This window comes from Neophocaena asiaeorientalis, unplaced genomic scaffold (assembly GCF_003031525.2).
Source record: "Neophocaena asiaeorientalis asiaeorientalis breed wild unplaced genomic scaffold, Neophocaena_asiaeorientalis_V1.1 scaffold296, whole genome shotgun sequence".
NCBI lineage: Eukaryota > Metazoa > Chordata > Mammalia > Artiodactyla > Phocoenidae > Neophocaena > Neophocaena asiaeorientalis.
The window spans coordinates 1,795,077-1,822,845 of record NW_020175084.1 but is presented as its reverse complement, the minus strand read 5'-3'; the positions used below and the strand labels follow the sequence as shown (position 1 = coordinate 1,822,845).

The window sequence follows — 27,769 nt, the reverse complement described above, 5'->3', positions numbered from 1 at the left end:
TTGTTGTGGTGTGAGGGCTTCTCATTGTGGTGGCTTCTCTTGTTGTGGAGCATGGGCTCTAGGTGTGGGCTTCAGTAGTTGCAGCATGCAGGCCCCAGAGTGTGCGGGCTTCAGTAGTTGCAGCACGTGGGCTCAGTAGTTGCGGCACATTGGCTTAGTTGCCCCGTGGTATGTGGGATCTTCCTGGACCAGAGATCAAGCCCGTGTCCCCTGCATTGGCAGGCAGATTCTTAACCACTGAACCACCAGGGAAGTCCCCCAGGAAGCTTTTAGAAAATACTGTATAGAATCCTGTGCCCTGTCTCCAGAATTCACACAAAAATTCTGTGAGTTAGGAGACAGGAGGACTCTGCTTTCTCAATTACCCCTAAGTCCTGAAAATCAGATACTTTGTAAATAAGTCTGTTTTCATATTCCAGTTAAAAAAACTGACACTTCTTTGAATCATACTTGAAAATGTAACTACAAGTAATAAAGATTGGTGAATAAAATGAAGATCCAGAATATTCCCTCAGTGAATAATTTAGAGTTCTTGGTGTTCGAAAGTTGAAAGAAAACTTTTTCTTCATAATAGAGATTCAAAATAAAATTTCTTTTGTGACCAGCAGAATGTAAATTGATAAGTTATTGTCGTAGATCAGGGCAGAGGACACCTTTAAAAGGTGTGGACTGGTGGTCTAGAGTTAGCATTGTAAACAAATTCATTTTTTTCAAGTATTGCAATTACCTTATCATAATGGTGTTGTACTTGATCTTTAGGAAATTCATATTTCCTATTCTTAAACCACTTATATTCTAGAAGAAATGTGTGAAAACAGAGTTACAGAAGCATTTTGTTCAGTATTTTGTCATATAATTTTGAGGTGTGCAGTTTTTATTGATGTGGGTAAAGAACATTGGTGGGAAAGGTGAACACTAAAGAAAAATCAGAGAGGAGGAACTTAATATGCTAAAGCAACAAAGTGGGCAGTTTCTTCAGAATATGATAAGAACGGAAGGAAGAAATATTTCTACAACTGTTTCTTTAATGCTGATCAGGTGGCCAAGGAGGTTTGCTGAAAAGGAGGGCAAAGGCTAAGAGACCTGCTGCCTTCTATCCATATTGTCCAGGTATTTAAACCCTATTGCTTTTAATAATCATAACCAATTTAGTTTTACTAATATAGATTACATACATATATCACTTTTGTTAAACTCAGATCTCATTAGTGTTTTGTTATGAAGATGCATGGTTTGGAATTACCTCAAGAGTCTTGCAAGTACATAACAAAACAAAACTACTAAAAGCCTAATTGATGCGTTAAGTCATACCAAGATTCCAGTGGTTGTGGTTTGGATAGGTGGCTTGCTTGTGTTTAGTGTTTAAAAAAAAAGAAAAAGGGGCTTCCCTGGTTGCGCAGTGGTTGAGTCCGCCTGCCGATGCAGGGGACACGGGTTCGTGCTCCGGTCCAGGAGGATCCCACATGCTGCGGAGCGGCTGGGCCTGTGAGCCCTGGCTGCTGAGCCTGGGCATCCGGAGCCTGTGCTGCACAACAGGAGAGGCCACAACAGTGAGAGGCCCGCCTACCGTAAAAAAAAATAAAAAAAAAAAAAAAAAAAAAAAGAAGAAAAAGAAAAGAATGTGTGTGTTTGTGTGATTAAATGGCATCAGTAAGAGATAAAAATGTCTTTTCCTATTCTAGTGAAGAAAAGCTCATATATATCAATTTACACTGATGAGTTTGCATAATTTTGTGTTATCAGAATGCTGTAAATTCTATTACAAATAAAAATTTCTAAAACTGTATGTTCTTACTATAGTTGATATGTGTACATTCAGATAATGAATATAATGACTGAAGATAATGACTAGGTACAGTAAAACCAATTTCACCTGTGTGATTAGTTACTCAGCAAGTACAAATTTCCTTGCTTGTAAAATTTTAAACTGATTTTTCTAAATTTGGGATCTATGCTAACTAGAAATGCCATGCAATAAATAGAACACTTATAGAAGATATATTCCCCAAGGAATTAAAGAAAAAAACAGTATTTTAGGATACTTTGTATCTAAATCATCTGTATTTCTAGTATGAATTTTAGGTAAGAAATACCCCCCAAATCCCCAAAGATCTAAAATAGAGCAATTTGAGAAGTTTGTTATTCTGAAACAATACTTGTTATGTATGGTATGTTCCTTGTCTTCCATTGTGGGGGAAAAGGCTAAATAGATGATTGAAGATGAACTTAAGTAGAGACTTTTCTTAGATATACTGTCTGCATCTGGTATCTTCCGAGTTTTATTAAATAATAATAGCTACTACTTTTGTATTGCATTTTCTGTGTGCGAGAAACATTTCTAAGTGCTTTTTGCATTAATCCCCACAGCAGCCTTGTCTATTCAGATAAGGAAATTGAGGCACAGAGAGGCCAAGTAACTTATTTAAGATCGCAATGTAAGCTACAAATGTCAGACCTAGGATCTGAACCCAGGGACTCTGGCTTTAGTCCTAACGATTACACCCTACTGCCTCTCTTATTAAATGAGACTATATACTAAATTAATGATGTCAGATAATAAAAGGAATGATATGAAGCTGACAGTTTGTCTTATATGTTTTTAAATCTCTTAGGGGACTTTAGAGATTTGGATGCTTAGCAAAGTCTGAGACATACTATATCAGAACATAAGTTCTTGAGGACCAAAGGCTTATAGGAGTTTATTAAATGCTGTTGAATGATTGGCTACATGAAGAAAATTTACATGATGTAAAATGTCTTTGAAGAGATGATCATTATCAATTTATATTATACAGATGTCTTTTTTTATTAATGTTTTTAAATTTATTATTTTATTTTATTTTTAGCTGTGTTGGATATTCATTGCTACGTGTGGGCTTTCTCTGGTTGCTGCAAGCAGGGGCTACTTTTCGTTGTGGTGTGCAGGCTTCTCATTGTGGCTTTTCTTGTTGCAGAGCACAGGCTCTAGGCACGCGGGCTTCAGTAGTTGCAGCATGTGGGCTTTAGGGCACACAGGCTTCAGTAGTTGTGGCACACAGGCTCAGTAATTGTGGCTCACGGGCTGTAGAGTGCAGGCTCAGTAGTTGTGGTGCATGGGCTTAAGTTGCTCCGCGGCATGTGGGATCTTCCGGCACCAGGGATCGAACCCGTGTCCCCTGCATTGGCAGGTGGATTCTTAACCACTGCACCACCAGGGAAGTCCCTATACAGATGTCTTAATTCCAATTTTAATGCATAATTTTATTTTCAAAAAGGGGTTGCTATTCTGTTGTTTCATATTAGAGAAACTGAAGTTTTTAAAAGTTAGTAACAAAATTTATGAGGAAATAATAAATTTTTAATTGGGAATCAATTTGGAGCATAGACTGTAATTTCCCATGAATCTTTTTTTTTTTTTTTGGAGTATAGTTGATTTACTAATCTTGTGTTAGTTTCAGGTGTACAGCAAAGTGATTCAGTTATACATGCACATATATTCATTCTTTTTTAGATTCCTTTGTCATATAGGTTACCACAAAATACTGAGTAGAGTCCCCTGTGCTATACAGTAGGCCCTTGTTGGTTATCTATCATATATAGTAGTGTGTGTGTGTGTGTGTGTGTGTGTGTGTGTGTGTTCAACCCAGGCTTCTGATTTATCCCTCCCCACCATGTTTCCCCTTCAGTAACCATATGTTTCTTTTAGATATCTCTAAGTCTGTTTCTGTTTTGTAAATAAGTTCATTTGTTTGTTTGTTTCTTTTTTTAAAATTAGATTCCACACAAGTGATATCATTTGGTATTTGTCTTTCTCTGTCTGAGTTACTTCACTTAGTATGAGAATCTCTAGGCCCATCCATGTTGCTGTGAATGGCATTATTTCATTCTTTTTTATGGTTGACTAATATTACTTTGTATATATGTACTACATCTTCTTTATCCATTCCTCTGTCCAAGGACATTTAGGTTGCTTCCATGTCTTCGCTATTGTAAATAGTGCTGCAGTGAACACTGGGGTGCATGCATCCTTTCAGATTATGGTTTTCTCCAGATATATGCCCAGGAGTGGGATTGCTGGATCATATGGTAGTTCTATTTTTAGTTTTTTAAGGAACCTCCATACTGTTCTCCATAGTGGTTGTACCAATTGACAGTCCCACCAACAGTGTAGGAGGATTTCCTTTTCTCCACACCCTCTCCAGCATTTATTGTCTATAGACTTTTTAAAAGTTTTTATTTATTTAATTTATTTATTTTGGCTGTGTTGGGTCCTTGTTGCTGCACACGGGCTTTCTCTAGTTGCGTCAAGCGGGGGCTACTCTTCATTGCAGCATGCGGGCTCAGTAGTTGTGTCTCACGGGCTCTAGAGCACAGGCTAAGTAGTTGTGGCACACGGGCTTAGTTGCTCCGTGGCATGTGGGATCTTCCCGGACCAGGGATTGAACCCGTGTTCCCTGCACTGGCAGGCGGATTCTCAACCACTGTGCCACCAGGGAAGCCTCTGTCTATAGATTTTTTGATGATGGCCATTCTGACCAGTGTGAGGTGATGCCTCACTGTAGTTTTGATTTGCATTACTCTGATAATTAGTGATGTTAAGCATCTTTTCATGTGCTTTTTGGCCATCTGTATGTTTTCTTTGGAGAAATGTCTATTTAGATCTTCTGCCCATTTTTTTCTTTTTTTGATTGGGTTTGTTTTTTTGACACAGATCTGCATGAGCTGTTTGTATATTTTGGAGACTAATCCCTTGTCACTTGCTTAATTTGCAACTATTTACTCTCATTCTGTGGGCCATCTTTTCGTTTTATTTATGGTTTCCTTTGCTGTGCAGAAGCATTTAAGTTTAATTAGGTCCCATTTGTTTATTTTTATATTCATTACTGTAGGAGGTGGATCACAAAAGATATTGCTGTGGTCTATGTCAAAAAGTGTTCTGCCTATGTTTTCCTCTAAGAGTTTTACAGTAACTGGCCTTACATTTAGCTCTTTGATCCATTTGGAGTTTATTTTTGTGTGTGGTGTTAGAGAGTATTCTAATTCCATTCTTTTACATGTAGCTTTCCAGTTTTTCCAGCACCACTTATTGAAGAGACTGTTTTTTCTCCATTATGTATTCTTGCCCCCTTTGTCATAGATTAATTGACAATGGGTATGTGAGTTTATTTCTGGGCTTTCTATCCTGTTCCATTGATCTGTATTTCTGCTTTTGTATCATCTGTATCATGATGTTTTGATTCCTGTAGCTTTGTAGTATAGTCTGAAGTCAGGGAGTCTGATTTCTCCAACTCTGTTTTTCTTTCTGAGGATTGCTTTGGCTATTTGAGGTCTTTGTGTTTCCATATAAATTTTAGAATTTTTTTTCTAGTTGTGTGAAAAATGCCATTGGTAATTTGATACGGATTGCATTGAATCTGTAGATTGCCTTAGATAGTATAGTCATTTTGACAATATTGGGTCTTCCAATACAAGAACATGGTATATCCTTGCATCTGTTGGTGTCATCTCCAATTTCTTTCATCAGCATTTTATAGTTTTCAGAGTAGAAGTCTTTTGTCTCCATAGGTAGGTTTATTCCTCAGTATTTTATTCTTGTTGATGCCATGGTAAATGGGATTATTTCCTTAATTTCTCTTTCTGACCTTTTGTTATTAGTATGTAGGAATACAAGAGATTTTTGTGTATTAATTTTGTATCCTGCAGCTTTACTGAATTTATTGATGAGCTCTAGTAGTTTTCTGGTAGCATCTTTAGGATTTTCTTTGTATAGTACCATGTCATCTGCAAATATTTGACAGTTTTACTTCCAATTTGTATTCCTTTTCTTTCTTTCTTTCTTTCTTTTATTTCTTTCTGCATGCAAGCTTTCTCTAGTTGCGGCGAGCGAGGGCTACTCTTTGTTGCAGTGCACAGACTTCTCATTGCAATGGCTTCTCTTGTTGCGGAGCATGGGCTCTAAGCATGCGGACTTCAGTAGTTGTGGCTCACAGGCTCTAGAGCGCAGGCTCAGTAGTTATGGCACATGGGCTTAGTTGCTCCAGAGCATGTGGGAGCTTCCTGGACCAGGGCTCGAACCTGTGTCCCCTGCATTGGCAGGCGGATTCTTAACCACTGCAACACCAGGCAAGTCCTCCTTTTATTTCTTTTCCTTCTCTGATTGCCGTGGCAAGGACTTCCAAAACTGTGTTGAATAAAAGTGGTGACAGTGGACGTCCTTGCCTTGTTCCTGATCTTAGAGGGAATGCTTTCAGCTTTTCACTGTTGAGAATGATGTTAGCTGTGGGTTTGTCATATATGCCTTTTATTATGTTGAAGTAAGTTCCCTCTATTCCCACTTTCTGGAGACCTTTTATCATAAATCGGTGTTGAATTTTGTTAGAAGCTTTTTCTATATGTATTGAGATGATCATTTGGTTTTTATTCTTCAGTTTGTTAATGTGGTGTATCACACTGATTTGCAGGCTTTGAAGAATCCTTGCATCTCTAGGATAAATCCTACTTGATCATGGTGTATGATCCTTTTAATGTATTGTTGGATTTGGTTTGCTAGTATTTTGTTGAGTATTTTTGCATCTATGTTCATCAGTGATATTGGCCTGTAATTTTCTTTTTTTGTGGTATCTTTGTCTGGTTTTGGTATCATGGTGATGGTGGCCTCATAGAATGGGCCTGGGAGTGTTCCTTCCTCTGCAATTTTTTGAAAGAGTTTGAGAAGGATAGCTGTTAGCGCTTCTGTAAATGTTTGATAGAATTCACCTGTGAAACCATCTGGTCCTGGACTTTTCTTTGTTGGGAGTTTTTAAATTACAGTTTCAATTTTAGTACTTGTGATTAGTCTGTTCATATTTTCTATTTATTCCTAGTCTGGTCTTAGAAGGTTGTATCTTTCTAAGAATTTGTCCATTTCTTCTTGGTTGTCCATTTTATTGGCATATAGTTGTTTGTAGCAGTCTCTTATGATCCTTTGTATTTCTGTGGTGTCCGTTGTAACTTCTCCTTTTTCATTTCTAATTTTGTTGATTTGAGTTCTCTCCGTTTTTTTCTTGGTGAGTTGCAGTGAACCTTAAACAGTTTATCACAAAGCTTTACTATCAAGAAAATGTTAAAATATAGGGGAAATATTCTAAACCATATTTTTTTCTGTTTGTGCATTGTTACACCAGATGATTGGTTTAACACTGTGTGTGTTTGTGTGTGTATTTTTATGCACACATGAACTGAATTTTCGAGAGAATTCCGTATCATAGAATGACTTCATCAGATCCTTCAGAGTTTGAAACAGTGGCCTCTGCATAGATTTTTGCCAAGTACTATAATAGAACATGTATGTGCTTAGATAGGCAAAGGGACTTTTCAGGTCAAAATGGTTTTGTTGTTGTTCTAAGTGTTTTAGATGATTTGCTGATACTTTCGATTGTTTTGCCTCATCATGTTTGTTACCCAGTTATGATCATTTCTCTAATTTTTATACTGTAACTGGAAGGCCAAGAAAATTAAATGAAGGGGACAATCTAAAGGAAATGGTAAGACCCCTCAGTGGGGGGGAACATTGGAAAGAAGCTCTAAGATGTTTCTTTGCATATCAAATTTCTGCTTATTTATAACTTTGCCTCTAACTGCTTGAAATTTTGATTAAGCAACTTTCTCTGTGGAATGTTTGGAAAAAGTCTTTAAATAGAATCATTTGAGTCCTGGAATCAGTTCACATCAGATTTACTTTTAAACAATAATAGCATTCTTGAGAACAGTCATCACACAACTAAAACATTATGGGACACCAAATTACAAGCTTCTGGAATTCCATTTTTAAATATCCTTTTGTTAGCATTCTTTGAATCCATTTGCTTTAAATTCCTTTCTTTTAGTTAGAGAAGGAGGGTGAATTAGACTGATTGTAGCCATGACTCTAAATTTCCTCACTTGAAGGTTTGCACGACCCTTTACAGTTATTGAAAAATATATTTTGTGGTTTGTTTTCTGAAGAATGGAGCACTTAAATGTTGTGTGTGTGCTTTGGGAATTTGACAACAATGTAGTTTGTTGTCACAGCTGCTTTAGCTTTATTACAAGACATTTAAAAATCACATTTGAAAACAACGAAAATATTTGTGTCATTTATTTGTATGTGTGTTTTTTAACAAGTAAAAATATGACCGACGTTGGTAATTCTGTTTCTCACTGCTCTCTACCATTCTTGTGCTCCAAATTCTTGGAGTTTATTCCTTGTACAAAGTTAATAATTTCCTGACCATATGCCTTTGCTTTGGCTGTTTCTTCTCTTTGGAATCTCCCTCTTAACCATGGTCAAATCTTACTCGTCTTAAAGGACCACATATATTTAAAAAATTAATTCTCCATTGTAACTGAAGTAATTTCCTCTGAATTTCCTTTTGTATTGTCTTTTAAATACCTTATACTTTTTATCTTGTATTTATTTATGAATACATTTTATCTCCCCAATAAAACTATGGACTCTATGGGCAAATGACTTGTAATTTTGAGAATATTATGTTTATATAGTACTTAAAATACGAGTATACTTTAGATGTTCAGTAAAAAACAAAGAAACAAAAACCTATTGTATAAAGTAAAAGTTGAAAGATACAGTTCTTGTCAGAGTATTAGTTTTGCTGATCTTCATTGTGCTGATAAGTGAGTAAACCTCTTAATTTCAAAGTGATAAGCAATTACAGATTAGTTTCACCTTCAACAGTTTCTGTTCTGTGCTACCCTGTCAAGGAGAGGGTAGGGTCAGTCTGTCGCCTGGGATAAGGAGGAGGAGTGCAGCAACCTCTTTTCAGGTCTGAGTGGATAGCAATACCAAGAATGGCAGGACAAGACATAGCATTTAGACTTCTGAATGGCATTCATGCTTCTGTGTTAGCTGTGATCCCTAATAATTTATAAATTCAAATGGTAACAGATATACCAGAAATCATAATTCTGTCCCCAAATAAGGATGACAGGAATTAGGCATGAGAGTTAGAATCCCATCCTCCTCTCTTTAAGTTCAGCGAGCTGGAAGAAAAGACTGAGAAGGAGCAATTGGTCTTAAAGTTGGAGTACCCCACAGCACTGTCCAATGTTCTTGATTTCTTTTCTATCTTAACTCACTTTTTGGTCATCTCATCCAGTTACAAGGCTTTCAGTACCATCTATTAGACCAGTAACTCCCCAGTTCAGGCCTTTCTCCCTAACTTGAGATCCAACTGCCTATTTGACACCTCCATTTGAATATCTAACAGATATCTTAAACTTAATAGGTCCCAAAGTACAGTTCTAATTACTACCACTATCTCCCAGCCCCTACCTCAGCAACCTATGCTATTCCTACAGTCTTCTTACTCTCAGTTGATGACACTCCATCCTTCCTGTTCCTGAGACCAAACTCTTGGAGTCATCCTGATTCCCCTCTTTCTCTCACTCCACATCCAGTCTGTCAGGAAATTTTGTTGTCACTACCTCTAGATACACTTGCATTCCAACAGGTTCTCACTACTACTGTGGTTTCCAGGCCATCATCATCTCATAACAGATATTAGTGCATTGCCTTCTGAATTGGTCTCCTGGTGTTTGTTCCGTTTAGTTACTAATTTGAAAAGAATTGATTATAGACTATTTTATTGTGTCCATGACATGTGAAATCTCAATATTTTGAATAGCATCTTTTGGCAAAGAAAATATTCTTCTGCCTTGTTTGAGTTCTTCTCTGGCTGGATTCTGTGGTATTTGTAAATTTTTAAATTTTATTTTATTTTTATTTTTGGCTGTGTTGGGTCTTCATTGCTGCACGCGGGCTTTCTCTAGTTGCAGCGAGTGGGGGCTACTCTTCGTTGCGGTGCATGGGCTTCTCATTGCAGTGGCTTCTACTATTGTGGAGCATGGACTCTGGGCACACGGGCTCAGTAGTTGTGGCTTGCAGGCCCTAGAATGCAGGCTCAGTAGTTGTGGCTTAGTTGCTCCATGGCATGTGGGATCTTCCCGGACCAGGGCTTGAACCCATGTCCCCTGCATTGGCAGGCAGATTCTTAACCACTGCACCACCAGGGAAGTCCCCAAACACGTTTTATTTACAGGGTTTTATATTTATGGGCAGTTTTCTTGAAATGGTCTCTCAACCATAGTTTTTACCAAATCCTCAAAGGAATCCATGAACCACACTCCACCCAACAAAATGTAAGAACTATTGATTCTTATTCATATCTCTTTATCACTGTGGTAAGTATTTGAACCAAGTATAGTCTCATGACTGACAATGAAAGTTCTCTATTTCTGGTTTCTAAGATCTGCCATCTAGTCTAAGTTTGAAAGACTAAGCCAAATCAAGGCATTGTTGTTAATAATGCTAGCAGTATTAGGTGTATGAAACCCACTCTCATTTTGTAGCATGTTGATTTGGTGTATGTAACTGCACATATATATGAATATGCTGGGGTATTCATTTATGTGATCTGTAATCACTTAATTTTAAGCATTTATCTTTCTTTTTTCTTTTCATTCTATATGGTTACAAACCAGTAAGCATAGCTGATCCTGCTGCCCTTGGCTTCATCATTTCTCCATGGTCTCTGCTATTGCTGCCATCTGGTAGCGTGTCATTTACAGATGAAAATATTTCCAGTCAGGATCTTCGAGCATTCACTGCACCAGAGGTTCTTCAAAATCAATCACTAACTTCTCTCTCCGATGTTGAAAAGGTAACATTAAGTCTTTTTTGCTTTATTTTGTTTTTTGTTTTGGTGGGGGTAGGAAAAGTAGACACTGGGCTACCTTCAACCCTCTGAAAAACATCCATTGAATTTAAAATGATCACGTAATCACTTATGTGTGGAATCTAAAAAATACAACAAATTAGTGAATATAACAAAAAAGAATCAAACTCACAGATATAGAGAACAAATTGGTAGTTACCAGTGGGGAGAGGGAAAGGGAGAGGGGAGTAAGAGGTGCAAACTATTACGTATAAATAGGCTACAACATGAGGAATATAGCCAGATATTTTATAATAACTATAAATGGAGCCTAACCTTTGAAAATTGTGAATCACTGTATCGTACACCTGTAACTTATGTAATATTGTACAGTAATTATACTTCAATTAAAAAATAAAATGATCATGTATTCCAAGAGGTTCATATTTAAAAATTCAAACTAGTTTTATAAAAATGTATGGATCTAAGAAAAAATATGAAAAAAATGTAAGCCATTATTAATTCATGTTTTAAAATACTTATTAAATGCCTGCTCTGTTTAAAACACTGTGCTTGGGAGGAAGATACAAAAATAACTGGACCTTCCTTCCTTCCTTCCTCCCCCCCCTCCTTCCTTCTTTCCTTCTTTCCTTCCTTCCTTCCTTCCTTCCTTCCTTCCCTCCATCCCTCCCTCCTTTCCCTCCCTCCCTCACTTCTTTCATACTTCCCTCCTTCCTTCTCTCTTTCCTTCTCTTTATTTCTTTCTCTCTCATTATTTGTCGACTTGATGTTTTTACAGTAGCAATGATCTGGTTAATGTTTTTTATTAATTAAATAGATGTTCTAATATATTTATAACCTTTTTTGTGAGTTTTTCTAAGATGCTTAAAGAATTTTAAGATTTATTTTTCAGTCTTTGTATTTTATGTCAACACTTTCTCATGTGTGGAAAATATTTTTTAAATTTGTTAATGATTATACATGTATATACATATATGTATATCCATAATATAAGGCAAATTGAAATGAATGCTATATAGAGAGATAAAGTAGTTTGGAAATTTCGAAGAGAAGCAATTTCTAATTTAGAATGGTACCGCAGAGAAGGTAGCATTTGTGTTGAGCTACGAAGAGTGAGTAGAATTTAGAAAATTGAAGATAGGTAGAAATGGGGATTCCCCTCAGTGTTGCTATGATGTGTAATGCTAAGGGGTAGGAAATTGTCCACTGTGATAGAGGAATGTTTGGTCAGACTGGCTGGGCTGTAGCATTAGCTACCTGGAAGGCTGTGGTTAAAGGGAGACTATAGGTCAGAATGAAGAACACTTTGAATGCCAGAACTTGAGACTTTCTTCTGGGGCATATTTTTAAGAGAGTGATATGATATAATTTGTTATTTCAGAGGGTAAGTTTGATGAAAGTGGATAACTAGGTGAGATAAAAGATTATGTAAGAATCTAACTGGGACACTTTAATAATCTGGGGGAAAGATCTAAATATCATGCAATGCCTTGGAACTATAGAGGTGAGGATAATGGGGTTATAGTGGAAGCAAACCTGACAGAGTTTCGACAGTTGATTTGATGAAACAATGAGATGGAAATGTTTATGATAGAAATATCCAGTCTGAGGATGGAAATGCCATTAACATCAGAAGATCTAATTTCATTGTCAAGGCTATGAAAAGAAATTTTGGAACATATATATATATTGTGTGTAGCAAGCTGTGATAATTTAGATAGGGAACTTTGGAGAATTCAGAATTTGCTATGAATATCATTTCCCATAATCAATGCATATAGTTTTAAAAATGAAACTAATACTTTCCTAATAGTAAAATTGTGAAATCAAAAAGTATGTGAATTTAAATTTTTGACATATGGTTGACCCTTGAACAATGCCAGTTTGAACTGCATGGGCCCACTTACTCAGTTAAGTACAGATTCCTTAACAAAACATAGACAACCTCTCCAGAGTCTGATTCCAACCATACTTCAACTCCTCTCTTTCAGAGTCACAAGCTGTAGTCAGTTATTATTAAACAGGTCTTACGCTTTGTGGCTTCACTCCTTTTTTTTTACATCTTTATTGGAGTATATTTGCTTTACAATGGTGTGTTAGTTTCTGATTTATAACAAAGTGAATCAGTTATACATATACATATGTTCCCATATCTCTTCCCTCTTGCATCTCCCTCCCTCCAACCCTCCCTATCCCATCTCTCTACGTGGTCACAAATCACCAAGTTGATCTCCCTGTGCTATGCGGCTGCTTCCCACTAGCTATCTGTTTTACGTTTGGTAGTGTATATATGTCCATGCCACTCTCTCACTTTGTCACAGCTTACCCTTCCCTCTCCCCATATCCTCAAGTCCATTCTCTAGTAGGTCTGTGTCTTTATTCCTGTCTTACCCCTAGGTTATTCATGACATTTTTTTCCTTAAATTCCAGATATATGTGTTAGCATACTGTATTTGTCTTTCTCTTTCTGACTTACTTCACTCTGTATGACAGACTCTACCTCATTACAAATAGCTCAATTTCGTTTCTTTTTATGGCTGAGTAATATTCCATTGTATATATGTGCCACATCTATATCCATTCATCCGATGATGGACACTTAGGCTGTTTCCATCTCCTGGCTTTTGTAAATAGAGCCCCAGTGAACATTTTGGTACATGACTTTTTATGAATTATGGTTTTATCAGGGTATATGCCCAGTAGTGGGATTGCTTGGTCATATGGTACTTCTATTTCTGGTTTTTTAAGGAACCTCCATACTGTTCTCCATAGTGGCTGAACCAATTCACATTCTATATTATGTGGAGCTGGGAGGTCTCTTGTGGAGCAGTGTCCTGAAGTTGGATCTCCCACCTCAGAGGCACAGCACTGACTCCTGTCTGCAGCATCAAGAGCGTTTCATCCACAGGGCTCAGAATAAAAGGGAGATAAAGTAGAATGAATGAAAGAAAGAGGATAAAAAAAAAATAAAATAAAGTAAGGTAAAATAAAATAAAGTTATCAAAATAAAAAATTATTATTAAGAAAAAAATGTTTTCTTAAGTTAGGGTGTCCAGCACTTTAGCTTGCTGGTCGTTGAGTGAAGCTTGGTGTTGGTGTTGAGATGGAGATCTCTGGGAGATTTTTGCCGCTTCATATTATGTGGAGCTGGGAGGTCTCTTGTGGAGCAGTGTCCTGAAGTTGGATCTCCCACCTCAGAGGCACAGCACTGACTCCTGTCTGCAGCATCAAGAGCGTTTCATCCACAGGGCTCAGAATAAAAGGGAGATAAAGTAGAATGAATGAAAGAAAGAGGATAAAAAAAAAATAAAATAAAGTAAGGTAAAATAAAATAAAGTTATCAAAATAAAAAATTATTATTAAGAAAAAAATGTTTTCTTAAGTAAAAAAAAAAAACAATGGATGGATAGAACCCTAGGACAAATGGTGAAAGCGAAGCTATACTGACAAACTCTCACACAGAAGCATACACATGCACGCTCACAAAAAGAGGAAAAGGGGAAAAAATAATAAATCTTGTTCTCAAAGTCCATCTCCTTAATTTGGGATGATTCGTTGTCTATTCAGGAATTCCACAGATGCAGGGGACATCAAGATGATTGTGGAGGTTTAATCTGCTGCTCCTGGGGCTGCTGGGAGAGATTTCCCTTTCTCTTCTTTGTTCGCACAGCTCACAGGAGCTCAGCTTTGGATTTGGCCCTGCCTCTGAGTGTAGGTTGCTGGAGGGCATCTGTTCTTTGCTCAGATAGGACGGGGTTAAAGGAGCCGCTGATTCGGGGGCTCTGGCTCACTCAGGCTGGGGGGAGGGAGGGGTACGGAGTGCGGGGTGAGCCTGTGCGGCAGAGGCCGGCGTGACGTTGCACCAGCCTGAGGCGCGTGCGTTCTCCCGAGGAAGTTGTCCCTGGATCCCGGGACCCTGGCAGTGGCGGGCTGCACAGGCTCCCCAGAAGGGAGGTGTTGATAGTGACCTGTGCTCGCACACAGGCTTCTTGGTGGTGGCAGCAGCAGCCTTAGCGTCTCGTGCCTGTCTCTAGCTGCGGCTCGCGCCCGTCTCTGGAGCTCCTTTAAGCAGAGCTCTTAATCTCCTCTCCTCATGCACCAGGAAACAAAGAGGGAAGCTGGCTTCACTCTTTTGTATAACAATGCTCTTCTGCATTTCTACATGTCCACATCCTATGTACCAACCATTTCAATCAGCATCTATTGAGAACTTATATATTCTACAGTATATTAGGCCATAGGGTTACAAAGATGAATAAGAAATAGTCCTGGGACTTCCTTGGTGGTACAGTGGTTAAGAATCTGCCTGCCAGTGCAGGGGACACAGGTTCGAACCCTGGTCCGGGAAGATCCTACATGCTGCGGAGCAACTAAGCCCGTGTGCCACAACTACTGAGCCTGAGCTCTAGAGCCCACGTTCCTCAGCAAGAGAAGCCACCGCAATGAGAAGCCCGCACACCGCAACAAACTGTAGCCCCTCCTCGCCGCCTGCATGCAGCATTGAAGACCCAATGCAGCCAAAAATAAATAAATACATTAAAAAAGAAAAGAAATAGTTCTTAACCTCAAAGGGCCAGCAGTGTAATGGACAGATAGAAAAAAAGGAAATTAATGATAGTAATAATAGTAATGGAAATATATACAGTAATAGTGGATCTGTACAAAATATTAAGAGAACACGGAGAGGGGACACATAACCTACATTCAAACCTCAGCTTAAACTCCCCCTGCTTTAAATTTCTTCTATAATCAGAAATAATCTTGTCCTTTTGAATTTCCTTAGCACAAATGTACCACTTCTACTTTGTTTAATAGATGCATACATATATATTCATATAGCTTTCTTCTTAGAGTTCTGATTCTAGGAAAAGTACAACAGATTAAAGCCGTGGTTTTGAATCAGAGGCTGCTTTATCTTCCAGTGGACAGTTGGCAATGTCTTGAGACATTTTTAGTTGTCATAACCGGTGGGAGGGCAGGGGGAAGAGGAGGAAGGTAGTTCTACTGGCATCTAGTGAGTAGAGGCCAGGGGTACTACTGTTATCCTACACAGGATAAATATCCACAGACTGCTGTCCGCAGAAAAGATCCCAAATGTCAGTAGTACAGAGGAGTATAAGCCCTGGTTTAGAGGTCAAGAATATGGCTCTGGAGCCAGAATTTGAATCCCACCCCTAGCACTTAACTACCTGTGTGACCTTGGACAAAAGTTACTTTCTGTCTCTGTAGTTATTGAATAAGCTGGAGTATAAACTGTAAGGTTGACACACAGTAAACGTTATGTACATGCTTGCTGTTGATATTCTTATGTATTAGTATAAAGTAGTATTATTGATCCAGAATGAGATATTTATATTTTACCACAATCCCAAGTTTAGTGACTTTCAGAAAAAATGTTGAACGACTAAATGGATAGTTAATTAGCTCTTCTATAAATGGTATCTTCTAGAACCAGTTCCTTTATCGTTTAACCCTGTGTATGAATCATCATTATCAAAAGCAGCCACTTCTACAAGAAACCATCCTGGCTTGCTGTTACACTAAGGGAAAGGAATAGATTTTCTCTGTACTATCCATCAGGAACAGATAGGTACTGAGATCTTTGATACAAATAGGGCCTTGGCAAAGATCACAAAGCAAAAAATTCCCTTGGAAGCTAAATAAATATGCAGTAGAAGTGAGAGGCAGATCAAAACCTTTTTTAAAAAAACTTCTAATGCCTGACTTCTTTTAATATGGGCCATCGTATTCTCCTTTTTTTGTTTATGTAAAAAACCAAAGAAACATATAAAGGCCAAATACTTGCCTGTTTTTGAATAATCACTCCTTGTATGACCTTCTCCTTTCCATATGACTGTAACTAAACTATAACCCATTCATTGCTATTTATCAACCAGGTGAACTAAGTGCTCTCAGTGGTATTGCAGCGTTACTGTGTTAATTTAGTTACACCGTAGTATCACTGATCTTCTTTCTGCCTGTATCTTTTCAGGTTGCATCAACAGTAAAAACTCTTAGCTTATGAATAATGTATATGGAAGTATTATCCATATTTACTTTATAGATTATTTTGGAATAAATGTAAAAGTAAAGCATTTTTCTTTGTATACTGTACAAACTTTTTCTCAAATATTAATAATATTTCTCTAATATTAGATACCAGATATTGTTATACATTAACAAAGATCTGATGTACCTGGAGTTATTTATTTAACAAAATTTTAAATGATTTTTAAAATATTAAAAATTTTGAACCCATAAAGCACTATCCTAATAAAATAGCAACTATCATTTCTGCATGTTTTTTCTATATATAGATATTTCATATCTATATGTATCAAGCAGGGGTCTCCAGAGAAACCGGATCAATAGGATATGTGTGTTTGTGTGTGTGTGTATATAAAGAGACTCTTATTAGCTCATGTATTTATGGAGGCAGACAAGTCCCAAGGTCTCCAAGGTGAGCCAGCAAGCTGGAGACCCAGGAGAGCCAATGATGTAGTTCTGGTCTGAGAACCAGGTGAACTGACGGTGTAGTTCCACAATGAAGGCCAACAGGCTCAGGACCCAGGAAGAGCTGGTATTTTGGATCAAATCCAAGGGCAACAAAAAGTTGATGTCCTAGTTTGAAGGCAGTCGGACAGAAAGTTCTTTCTTACCTGGGGGTGGGTAAGCTATTTTGTTCTCTTCAGGCCTTCAAATAATTGGATGAGGACCACCTATATTGGGGAGAGCAGTCTGCATCCAAAAACACTCTCACAGAAACACCCAGAATAATGTTTGACCAAATATCTACGCATCCCATGGTCCAGTCAAGTTGACACATAAAATTAATCATTATACGATATACATAAATGATCAACAGATGTATAATTTTATAACCTAGTTTTAAAAATGATGTTAATAATTTTATATAGTCTTGTATAAAAATTATTAAAATAAAATAACTTAATTAGCCTCCTGACAAGTAAATGTAGTAAAGAATCTTAAAATACTACCAGTATCTCAAAGGATCACAAATCAAAATTAATATATTAAGAGAAATATATTTGAGTATGCAATTAGTCATTTTTGCTAAAGGTATGAAAAATGTTTTTCATATATGAGACTCTTTGAAAAGGTGTTCCCATGTGAGGTTCTTTGAATTCTAAACAGAAATATGATACAAATAGCCTACATCATGCTGCCTTGAACTTTATGCACATTTAATTGAATTCAGTAGGCATGTATTGAATATCTATTATGTACAAGTTCTGTGTTAACTGCTAAGAGGGTTATTAAGATGTGTTAAAAAGGCTTTCTCAAGGACACATCTTAACTATGTTACAGGTAGTATTAGTTAACTGTTTCATTAGAGATACAAATTAAATAATAACCATCTTATAAGGGAATGCTTTATCCTGTTTGAGAAGATTTATATAACATACATAATAGATAACATCATCTCTGGACTATTAATAATGGGTGGAACTTTTATTGACAGATGAAAAAAGAAATTCTTGGTAGGAAGAACTGCTCAAGAAACACTGGGAAAGAGAAAGATTTATTTTGTCAACAGAGAATTATATAGTAGTTTTGAAGTGTGATAGAGGAAGGAGTGATAATTGAAGGAAAACTTAAAAACCTGGAAATGGAGCTAGAGGCAGGTCAGAGTGAGCCTTGCATATCATCATAAAGAATTTGGATTTTGGGGGCTTCCCTGGTGGCACAGTGGTTGAGAGTCCGCCTGCCGATGCAGGGGGCATGGCTTCGTGCCCCAGTCTGGGAAGATCCCACATGCCGCGGAGCGGCTAGGCCCGTGAGCCATGGCCGCTGGGCCTGCACGTCCGGAGCCTGTGCCCCGCAACGGGAGAGGCCACAACAGTGAGAGGCCCGCATACCACACACACACACAAAAAAAAAGAATTTGGATTTTTGAAAATTGGGAGCCATGAAAATATTTGAAAAGAGGAAAAACTAATCTGTAATTTAGGAATAATTTAGGAGGCAATACTAGGAATAGATTAAAATGCTGTGAGATTGTAAGGATACCCAGTTTTATTTGTATTTACCTCACCTATATCTAAAGAGGATTTGAGACAGTTTGTATAATTAAAAAATACAGGTGAGAAAATAAGGGCAAAATGAAAAGAAAAAATAAAGACAAGAAAATAAGATGGCCCTGGAGTAAGATTGGTGCAAAAAAATGCTCGTGGTAAGATTATTCAGTACTGGTGGAGATGGGCTAAAAGTCTAGCTCTGAAATCGCTTAACAGGGGAACTGGAGAATGATTACTTATAAGGATTAACTGTCCTCACTTCAGGCTGATAATCTTGCTCCCTGTTTCACAGGGGAAAAAAAGTAGAAGCAATCAGGAGACTTCTCCCAAGATACCACAACTGGACTACCTACATAAATTTTCATATTCTTTGCTTCCCTACTTCAGAAGAACTGTGACAGAGGTGTCAAGCCAACTCCTTCATTTGTGCATTAGCTTCCACTTCCTCCCGCTTACTCAGCAGTGTTCTCCCAACAGTCTCCTCTCTCTTCTGCGGTTCCAGTTTTCCCTGTTGGATCATTCCTACCAGCATAAAATTATGTTGTCCTTTCTTCAGTCTTTAAGAAGCAAACAAACAATGAAAAAGGAATCTTTTCTGACCCAACTTTTTTCTCTATCTACTGCTACCCCATCCATTCTTAGTAAGAAAAATGCTAATCAAAACTGCAATGAGATTTTTTTTCTCTTTTCAGTTTGGTAAAAATCCAAATCTTCATAACACATTCTATGAATAAGGCTTGTGAAAAAATCATATGTTGCTGGTAGAAATGCAAAATGATAAAACGTCTGTGGGGAAAATCTGACAAAATGTATCAAAACTATAGATGATTTACTCTTTTATTCATAATCTAAGAGAGTCAATTCAAGAGGAATACCTGCACGTACAAAATGACATCACAAGGCTGTTTGCTAAAACATTATTTATAATAGCAAAAGTTTAGGAAAATTCTAATTGCCCATTAATAACAGATCAATTAAGTAAACAGTGCTATAGCCACAAAATGGAGTTCTATGCAGCAGTAAAAAGAATGAGATCTCTAAACATTGATATGGAAATGGCTGTCTTGTTAAATTAAAACTGCAAGGTGTCGTAATTTTTTAAATTTCTGACCTTTTGTAAAAGAAGGGAAAAGTAAGACTATTCATATTTGCTTGAGCTTTCATAAAGAAACTTTAAGTAAGAACTAATAAAATTGATTACTCATAGCAGACAGTCTAGAAAGTTGCGGGGAAAAGAAAAAGTCTGTTCTGATCATTTCCAGTCTTATTTTCTGTTTTAAGCTCTCACATACTTTAATGCAAAATATGAAATGATGATTTTCTCAAATCATGCGTTGCACTCTCTTTGGAGCAAAGTCATGAATATATAGTACTTGCTAAATTAAGTGTTTACATAAAATGATTTTTTTTTTAAATTCTGTTCCTAGATCCATATTTATTCTCTTGGAATGGCATTGTATTGGGGGGCTGATCATGAAGTACCTCAGAGCCAAGTAAGTCAAGTTGTCACATTTGTACAACTTTACACTTTTTAAGAAGTTCTGTGTATTTATGTGTTCTACAGTGTGTTGTCAGGCACACCAGTGTTTCTATACTGGTTGTTCACATTAATAATGTCACACTCTCAGAATGAAATAATAAAGTACTAAATTATTTTTCTTAGACTGTTCTTAGAATTATAGCAGTCACTACCTGTTTCAACAGTTCACTCTGCGAAATATAGTAGCGTCTTCAAAATTATAGCGAGAGAAATGGGAGTCCACTTTATTTCTTTTAATTTAATGACTGATAAAGGGGGATTGTAAATTTCTTTGATGATTCATTCTTGAACAGGAAGTGATAACCTTTTTTGATGCAAAAACTGTAGGAATAATAGTAGCTCTAACTATGTCTCAGAGTTTATACTTCATTACTTTTTCTCTTGTCACTTCAAAATCATACTTCACTACTCCTGCAGCAGCAGACACAGATATTAAAGTAACTTGTGGGGTCTTAGGCTCTGATGATCATTGGGCTGCTTCTAGTCTTTATTTTCTAAAATAACTGTTTTCCTGAAGACACAATAGTAAACATAGTAATAAATATAATCAAAAATTTAAAAATAACTGTATTTCATCAAAGATGTAGCATACAGAATTGTGTCATTTTAGGCATTTAGGACTCCAAACAAAAGTAACTAAGTGTGTTTTTGTTTTTTGGTTTTTTTTTATCAAATTAAGAAGCAGTAAGTATTTTAGGCTTTTATTCTAAAATTCAGACATCTTAAGATCCATGAAAAATGAATGATAGTCTTCAACTTGGTTTGGTTTCATTTTACATCATGAAAAATACTGTATATTTACTTTCCTCAGTTTCAATTCTATAAATATAAATGAGAAACTTAAATTATTACTGGAAATAATAGGGTCATTTTATAGAACCTAACTTACATGTAAAATGTGATCACAGCCTATAATTTAATACTTTCTCTTTTCTGGTAACTGAAAATAAAGTCAATATATCTATAATGTGTAAATTGGATGGGAAGTACAAACATTTACTTCTATTTTACTGTCAGATATCATAACTGTTTTGGAAATATTTAATATTAATTCAGAAGTATTTATTAAGCACCTACCTTATGTCAGACACTGTACCAGACACTAGGAATATAATGTCCCAAGTCTGTGGAGTCCTATCACAGGTACAGACAACCAAAATAACCAATTACAATGCAATGTGACAAATGCTATGTTAGGGAAAATGGAGGGTGCTATGGAAGACCAAGCATTGGAGCCTCTAACTAGACTTGGAGGGTTAGAATAGGTTTATTAAAGGACATTGCTGCTAAGCTGAGCTCTAAAATATGAAATATAATACCCAAATGGATGAGAAGTGGAAGGGAAGGGTCACAGGTAAAGCATATGTTTAAACCAAAGTGGATGTACCAGTTCAAACTCCCATAAGCAATGCTTTTCTCCTCACCACTACTTCGTATTATCAGTCTTTTATTTTAACCATTCTACTGAGTATATATATATAGTGGCTTCTTTCTGTGGTTTTAATTTGCATTTCTTGGTATTATTGGACATTTAGATATAATATTCTATAAATTATGTCAACTAATTAAAAAAAAACCTCACATTTTGGCTTCTGTTTCACCAGCATAATGACAACTTATATTTAAATGACCTTGAGTCATTGCAGTATTTGAAATCTCTTCTAAGTTATCATGAGTGTCAAATTACATTAAATTTATATCAAATATATTCCTTTTTTGAAATGTTAGGAAATTGTTTATTCCCCCCAAGTAGTGTATATATATAAACTGCTTACCAAAATACTTGGATAACCAAAACATTCCATTTCTTAATCATACCAAAACACCTCAGAGTTTTTCTGTAATACCTCCTACCTTAGGAGATGTCTGTTAACCAACTTCTGCTAATAAAATTTTTGGATTATAAAAATGTAAAATGCAGTCAAATGTACATGCTACTAGGTAAGAAATTTATTTCCTCCAGGTGTGTTTGGTGTAGTTCCTGTGACTCTTGGAATGGTTTCTCTCATGTTAGTTAGATTTACTCACACTTGCCAACATTACCTTTTCTTTCTTTGTATGCAGCCTATCAAGCTTGGAGATCATCTCAACAGTATACTGCTTGGAATGTGTGAGGATGTTATTTATGCTCGGGTTTCTGTTCGGACTGTCCTGGACGCTTGCAGTGCCCACATTAGGAATAGCAATTGTGCACCCTCATTTTCCTACGTGAAGCAGTTGGTAAAATTGGTTCTGGGAAATCTTTCTGGGGTAAGCCACAGTTCCAATTGGTTCCTATAGTCATACTTTAAAATTTAGTAGCATTTCACAAAATTTTCTTTAAATATGGATAGCATTTTCTCAGTGAAGACTAGGAACAGGAGATTGAATTTCAGGTTCTAATGTTAATTGTTTATTTGAAACAGTACTTAAAAATCTAGAAACCCATTGCAATAATTTAGTCTCCTAGATTTTATGGGAGTTAGTCTGTTTTTAGAACTTTATTCTAGCAGGTATTATAGAATCACAGCATGTTAGAACTGAGAAGTCTTCTTTACTCTTTTCTTACATCTTTTCCTATGGAGCTTTCAGTAAGTGATTCTACCTACTGTGAAAGTCGTATGGACATGCAAAATGGGTTTTAGAATTATTTAAGTGCACTTTCTGTTGCTTTATACCTCTTTCTTGCTCACTTATTAGTCTGGACCTCTTAGGTATTCTCAAACCCTCCCTACCTTCTTTGGACATTGGCACCTGGTATGTAAGAGGGATGCATGCTTGGATCCCTACTAGATTGTCCCAAAACTGGGACTCCTTTATTTTCTCTCTTGTCTTAGATATGAAGAATCCCAGGACTAACAATCTCTATATCTAATAGTCCCATTGCTGCATTTCTTAAGCTATATTCTATCCCATTTGCTCCAGTTTGGGACCCGCCCCCTTGGTTTTTGATATTTGATGTAGGTCTAAACTTTATCTGCTCGGACCCTTTAGGTTATGGTGCCTGAGTCCCCCTCCTTTATGTAGGCTTTGGATAGATTTACCGCTGTCACACAGGGTTCTTGCTGGCTTCCTCTTAATTCCTCATCCCTAAGGGTTTAGTTCTGCCGTCTTAACCAGGATGTCGTATGGCTGTCAGGGGTATATCCAAATTCCACATGCTTTGCCAGTTGATAAGAAACAGGCTCATAAAGTCTTCTAGGCAGATGGTTTGTAAACTGTACCCCAAGGAGCCTTTGCGATTCTGTAGTCAGAGGAAGGGAGGTAGTAGAGGCTAAGTGAAGAGAGTTCTCGGCTGTTTATTTCCCCTCCTTAACTAGAGCTGATTTATTTGTTTATATTCCTGTATGTGATTTTTTTTTTTGGAACAAAGATAAAGCTACTAAAACTTTGATCTTCTATTCAGACCAAAGTTTCCCAGATATTTTGAAATATATTTTTGTTTAAAAAATTTTCTCTATGGTCAAATAAAGTTGAGGAAAAACTATTTTAGGAAAATTAAGTATATTTTCACCGTAGAACTTCCCAGAGCCTTTAATACACTAAGTTGTATTACTAACCCTCAAGAGGGATAGGCACACAGGTGAAACATTTCCCAAACTTATATTGGCCTTTTTTCACAGATCTTCTCATAATACTGATATTCTGTAAAAACTCGCTCTGAGGAACGTTGATCTGTACTAACTCCTTCACTTTATGGGACTTATGTTTCCTATTAATCAGCCAGGGATTTAAAAGCTATGAGATTTTGAGGGGAAAGGATACAAGTAATGACTGGGTTGAAAGATAGCACTTTGAGCTGGATCCTGTAGACTAGATAGAAAGGGTAATCCAGGCAGAGGGAAGTAAACTTGCACAAATGCTGTGAGATGGGAAAGAGCAGGATGTTTGAGGAACAGTAATAAGTCTGATATGGGGTGTGCTGTGGGGTTGTTTAGTGGGAGAGAAGAATAGAAAGGTCAGTTGGAATCAGCATGTAGAGAGCCTGCCTTTCTAAGTAGAAATAATAACACTCCCTTCATCCATTGCTCTTGCCAGTCTCCTGGACATCACTGGGCAGAAGTAACATATACCTTTTTTTTTTTTTTTTTTTTTTTTTGCGGTACGCGGGCCTGTCACTGTTGTGGCCTCTCCTGTTGCAGAGCACAGGCTCCCGACGCGCAGGCTCAGCAACCATGGCTCACGGGCCCAGCCGCTCTGTGGCATGTGGGATCTTCCCGGACTGGGGCACAAACCTGCGTCCCCTGCATCGGCAGGCGGACTCTCAACCACTGCGCCACCAGGGAAGCCCACAGCTACCATTTTTTAAGTGTTTACTTTGTGCCAGGCACTGTGCTGAATGACTTATGTGCTTTTTCACATTTATTCATCACAACCCCAGGTTGCAAGAGATAATTTCATCCTCATTTTAGAGATAATGAAACTGGGGCTCAAATAGATTAAATAACTTGCCCATGGCCACACACATGGTAAATGACAGAGACACAATTGGAATCTGGATCTCTCTGACCCCAAAGCCATTAGCTGTCAGCCATTATGCTCCTTGGAGGCTGTCATTGCCTCCAGTCGCTGACAGAACGAGTTAGTCTTTCACTCAGTGTGAAATTCACTACAAGTGACTATAATTCTTACTTACTTACTTAAAATTAATTAGCATAGAGTAAAAGTCAGTAGTCCAGCTTAGTTGTCCTGGGTTTTCCACTGATTTATATAGCATGTTTGACCTCAATTTTACTTACCTGTAAAATAGGAATAATGGTACATACCATCCACCCATATTACTGAACAGTTTTGAAAATAATTATTTCAATGTTGATGAGCTGCTTCAAGGTCCTTAGAATTTTTCCTTGCTATTTCTCCCTTTATTGTAATATGAAGATAATAATAATATATACCACACGAGGTTTTTGGATAATTAACATAAAGTATTGTAAAGCCCTTAAGGTAGTGCCTGCTTTATAGTAATTGCTCAGTAAATGACAACTATTATTAATAGTAGTGTCAATGCAGGAATTCACAAAGATGATACAGGATTTTATCTCTTCAGTTACTGCCAATATAGTGCAATGTGGACCAGTATTATTTATATAACTTAAATGATAACATCATTTCAGAAATAGTTCCATTTAAGTCTTCTTATAGGTAGGAAGCATAATACCTCGAATACTACCTTAAATGGATTTTTAATGCATACTTAAATAAGTTTCACTCATGGAGGAATATTAAAATGTGTGTGTGTGTGTGTGTGTGTGTGTGTAAACAGATAAGTGTGCATGTTCTTGGTGCCAGAGTTAAGTAATTTCTCTTCACCATTCTCTCTCCTTACATTTATTTCTTGAAGTTTCTACTCTAATTGATCAGCTGAATAAACTCAGTATTCTAACATTTCACCCCTTGTAATGTGGAATTTGATGTGCTTTGTTTTAAACAAGTGCCCTCGGTTGAAGTTATTAAAGTTTAAGACTACTTAAACGTTTTGTTCTAAAGTGTCTCAAAAGAGCATTGATTTAAATTTGTCATCCCTCAATATGTCTATTTAGTTTAAAATATTTCTCAAATGTAATTTCTGGCAGGCAAAATCTAGAAAATTATTTTCGAAAATAATTTAAATCAGCACCCTCAGTGCATAGTTGCAATTAGGAGAGAGCTTTATCATACCAGAATTAATATGGTTTTAAAATTATAGTCACACTTGAGAGGTGAAAGTGGTTATCAGTTTGGAAAAAAAAAGAATACTTCAAGTGTGTTGTTTTGAAATGGAACTCATTTTAACTACTTTAATTTGGCTAATTTTGTTCCCTAGTTAGCAGATTCGTCTTTGACAGATGTTTCTTGGCTTTTATTTCCTGAAGATGAATTGGCCAAAACTAAGCTACATAAATCTTATCCAAGGAATATATATTAACAATAGCAGACTTGGAGTGTTTTTACTTAAATGTTATCCTCTCCAAAAGTTATCTAACTGGTGTCATTCTGTAGACAATTACCATGAAAATAAAAGGGAGATTCTATTGTCAAACTTGACTTTTGATTACCTATGTACAGACGGATCAGCTTTCCCGTAACAGTGAGCAAAAGCCTGATCGAAGCCAGACTATCCGAGACCGATTGAGAGGAAAAGGATTACCAACAGGTAAGAGTATATTAATAGGAAACTTTTAGGCTTTAACCTTAGTTATCGTTTCCTTTACAAAATCATACTTAACCTAGCTTGGAAATCTGGTAATTGTGACCATAATCATAACATAAGTGTGCAAAGTGGAGGCACCGTACAGATAAGGAATGCTATGTGTATTAATATATAAATCCACAATAGTTATGCAGAAAATGTTAATACAATCAGGACACCATGGTAAATAATTTCTTTCCCAGTATTGTTATTGTAGCAATAATATCATTTTTTACTTTATCATGGTATTTTGTATTAAAAATACATTTTAAAGTACGACAAAACACATATTTATGAACATAAATGCTACTAAAACAAAGGTTTCAGAAAGCAACATTATTCTTGTTGCATACTGTTATTTTCTAATCTGTTTCTTTTTTTAATGCTAATCGCACCCCACTAAATTGATTTTATGACCAACGAATTTCATGACTTAGAGTTACCAAATACTAACTTAGGTTATATGATGCTGACTAAGTAGAGACTGATGAAGAGTGGTTTTGCTATTTGCCAGTAGCATTAGATAATTATAGGTTCTACATAGTTATTAAATTGATTTTTTAAGGAAATGAATAGAAATTCAAAACACAAGAAATGGAAGTAGAAAAACTAAATTTTTATCTGAAAGCTTATTTTTCAGTGGTAAGTTTCAAGCTTGGCTTATTTATAAAATGAACTTTTGTTTTTGTTGATTATCTTTGTTCTCTTTTCATCAAGCAATATTGATAATTATAACTTAAACATTAACAAAAATATTTTGTGGGTGAAATATTTTATTGTCTTAAGTCTTGAAGCTGGGGTTAAAGTAAATGTAAATATTGCTTAAATATATTCTAATAAAACATTCTAATTGATATAGTCAGATTAAAATGTTAAGATGTTTAACTGCTTAATTAGATAATCAGAGCACAGCTATCTTATTTAAAACCTATGAGAAACTCTCATTGTGAAAACTAAATATAGACATTTGATTATCCGGACTAAAAGTTTTGCAGAATTCAGAACTCATGTCTGAGAGGGAAGGATATGCCCTAAGCAAGTGTACTGCTTATCTTAAGAAGTCAAAGAAAAGAAATGAAATCATTTCTAATGGAGTGATTCTGTAATAATGCAGTTAGTTCTGTGTCTGTTTTGGTACTTTCATTTTATTTATTGAGAATAAGGATTGTTTTTCTGAAAAGGTACTTAGCTTTCATATCATCAATATAGTCAATTTACTTCGGGTTACATAAAGTTGTTTCTAATACATATATTATTAGTTTATGCATGGGTCAGAAAAGAAGGCAGACTTTGCTTAACTTAGTTTTTACAATGCTTTGATGGCAATTTAAAAAAAAGTATTTTTAACCCT

The 27,769-nt window shown here is 36.5% G+C and overlaps 1 protein-coding gene across 12 annotated transcripts in view; it reads left to right on the top strand.

The window, feature by feature from the left end:
• PTPN13 (protein tyrosine phosphatase non-receptor type 13) overlaps window positions 1-27,769 on the top strand; it is a 226,571-nt gene that overhangs the window by 68,300 nt on the left and 130,502 nt on the right. For 8 of the 12 annotated variants that reach the window (XM_024764186.1, XM_024764179.1, XM_024764185.1 and 5 more), the window contains exons 3-7: window positions 1,039-1,110; window positions 10,498-10,676; window positions 20,158-20,223; window positions 22,335-22,520; window positions 26,295-26,382. In XM_024764186.1, the coding sequence (XP_024619954.1) occupies window positions 1,039-1,110; window positions 10,498-10,676; window positions 20,158-20,223; window positions 22,335-22,520; window positions 26,295-26,382 (591 nt within the window). The remainder of the gene's footprint in view (window positions 1-1,038; window positions 1,111-10,497; window positions 10,677-20,157; window positions 20,224-22,334; window positions 22,521-26,294; window positions 26,383-27,769) is intronic. The other 4 variants (XM_024764184.1, XM_024764183.1, XM_024764181.1 and 1 more) reach the window with 1 other exon arrangement.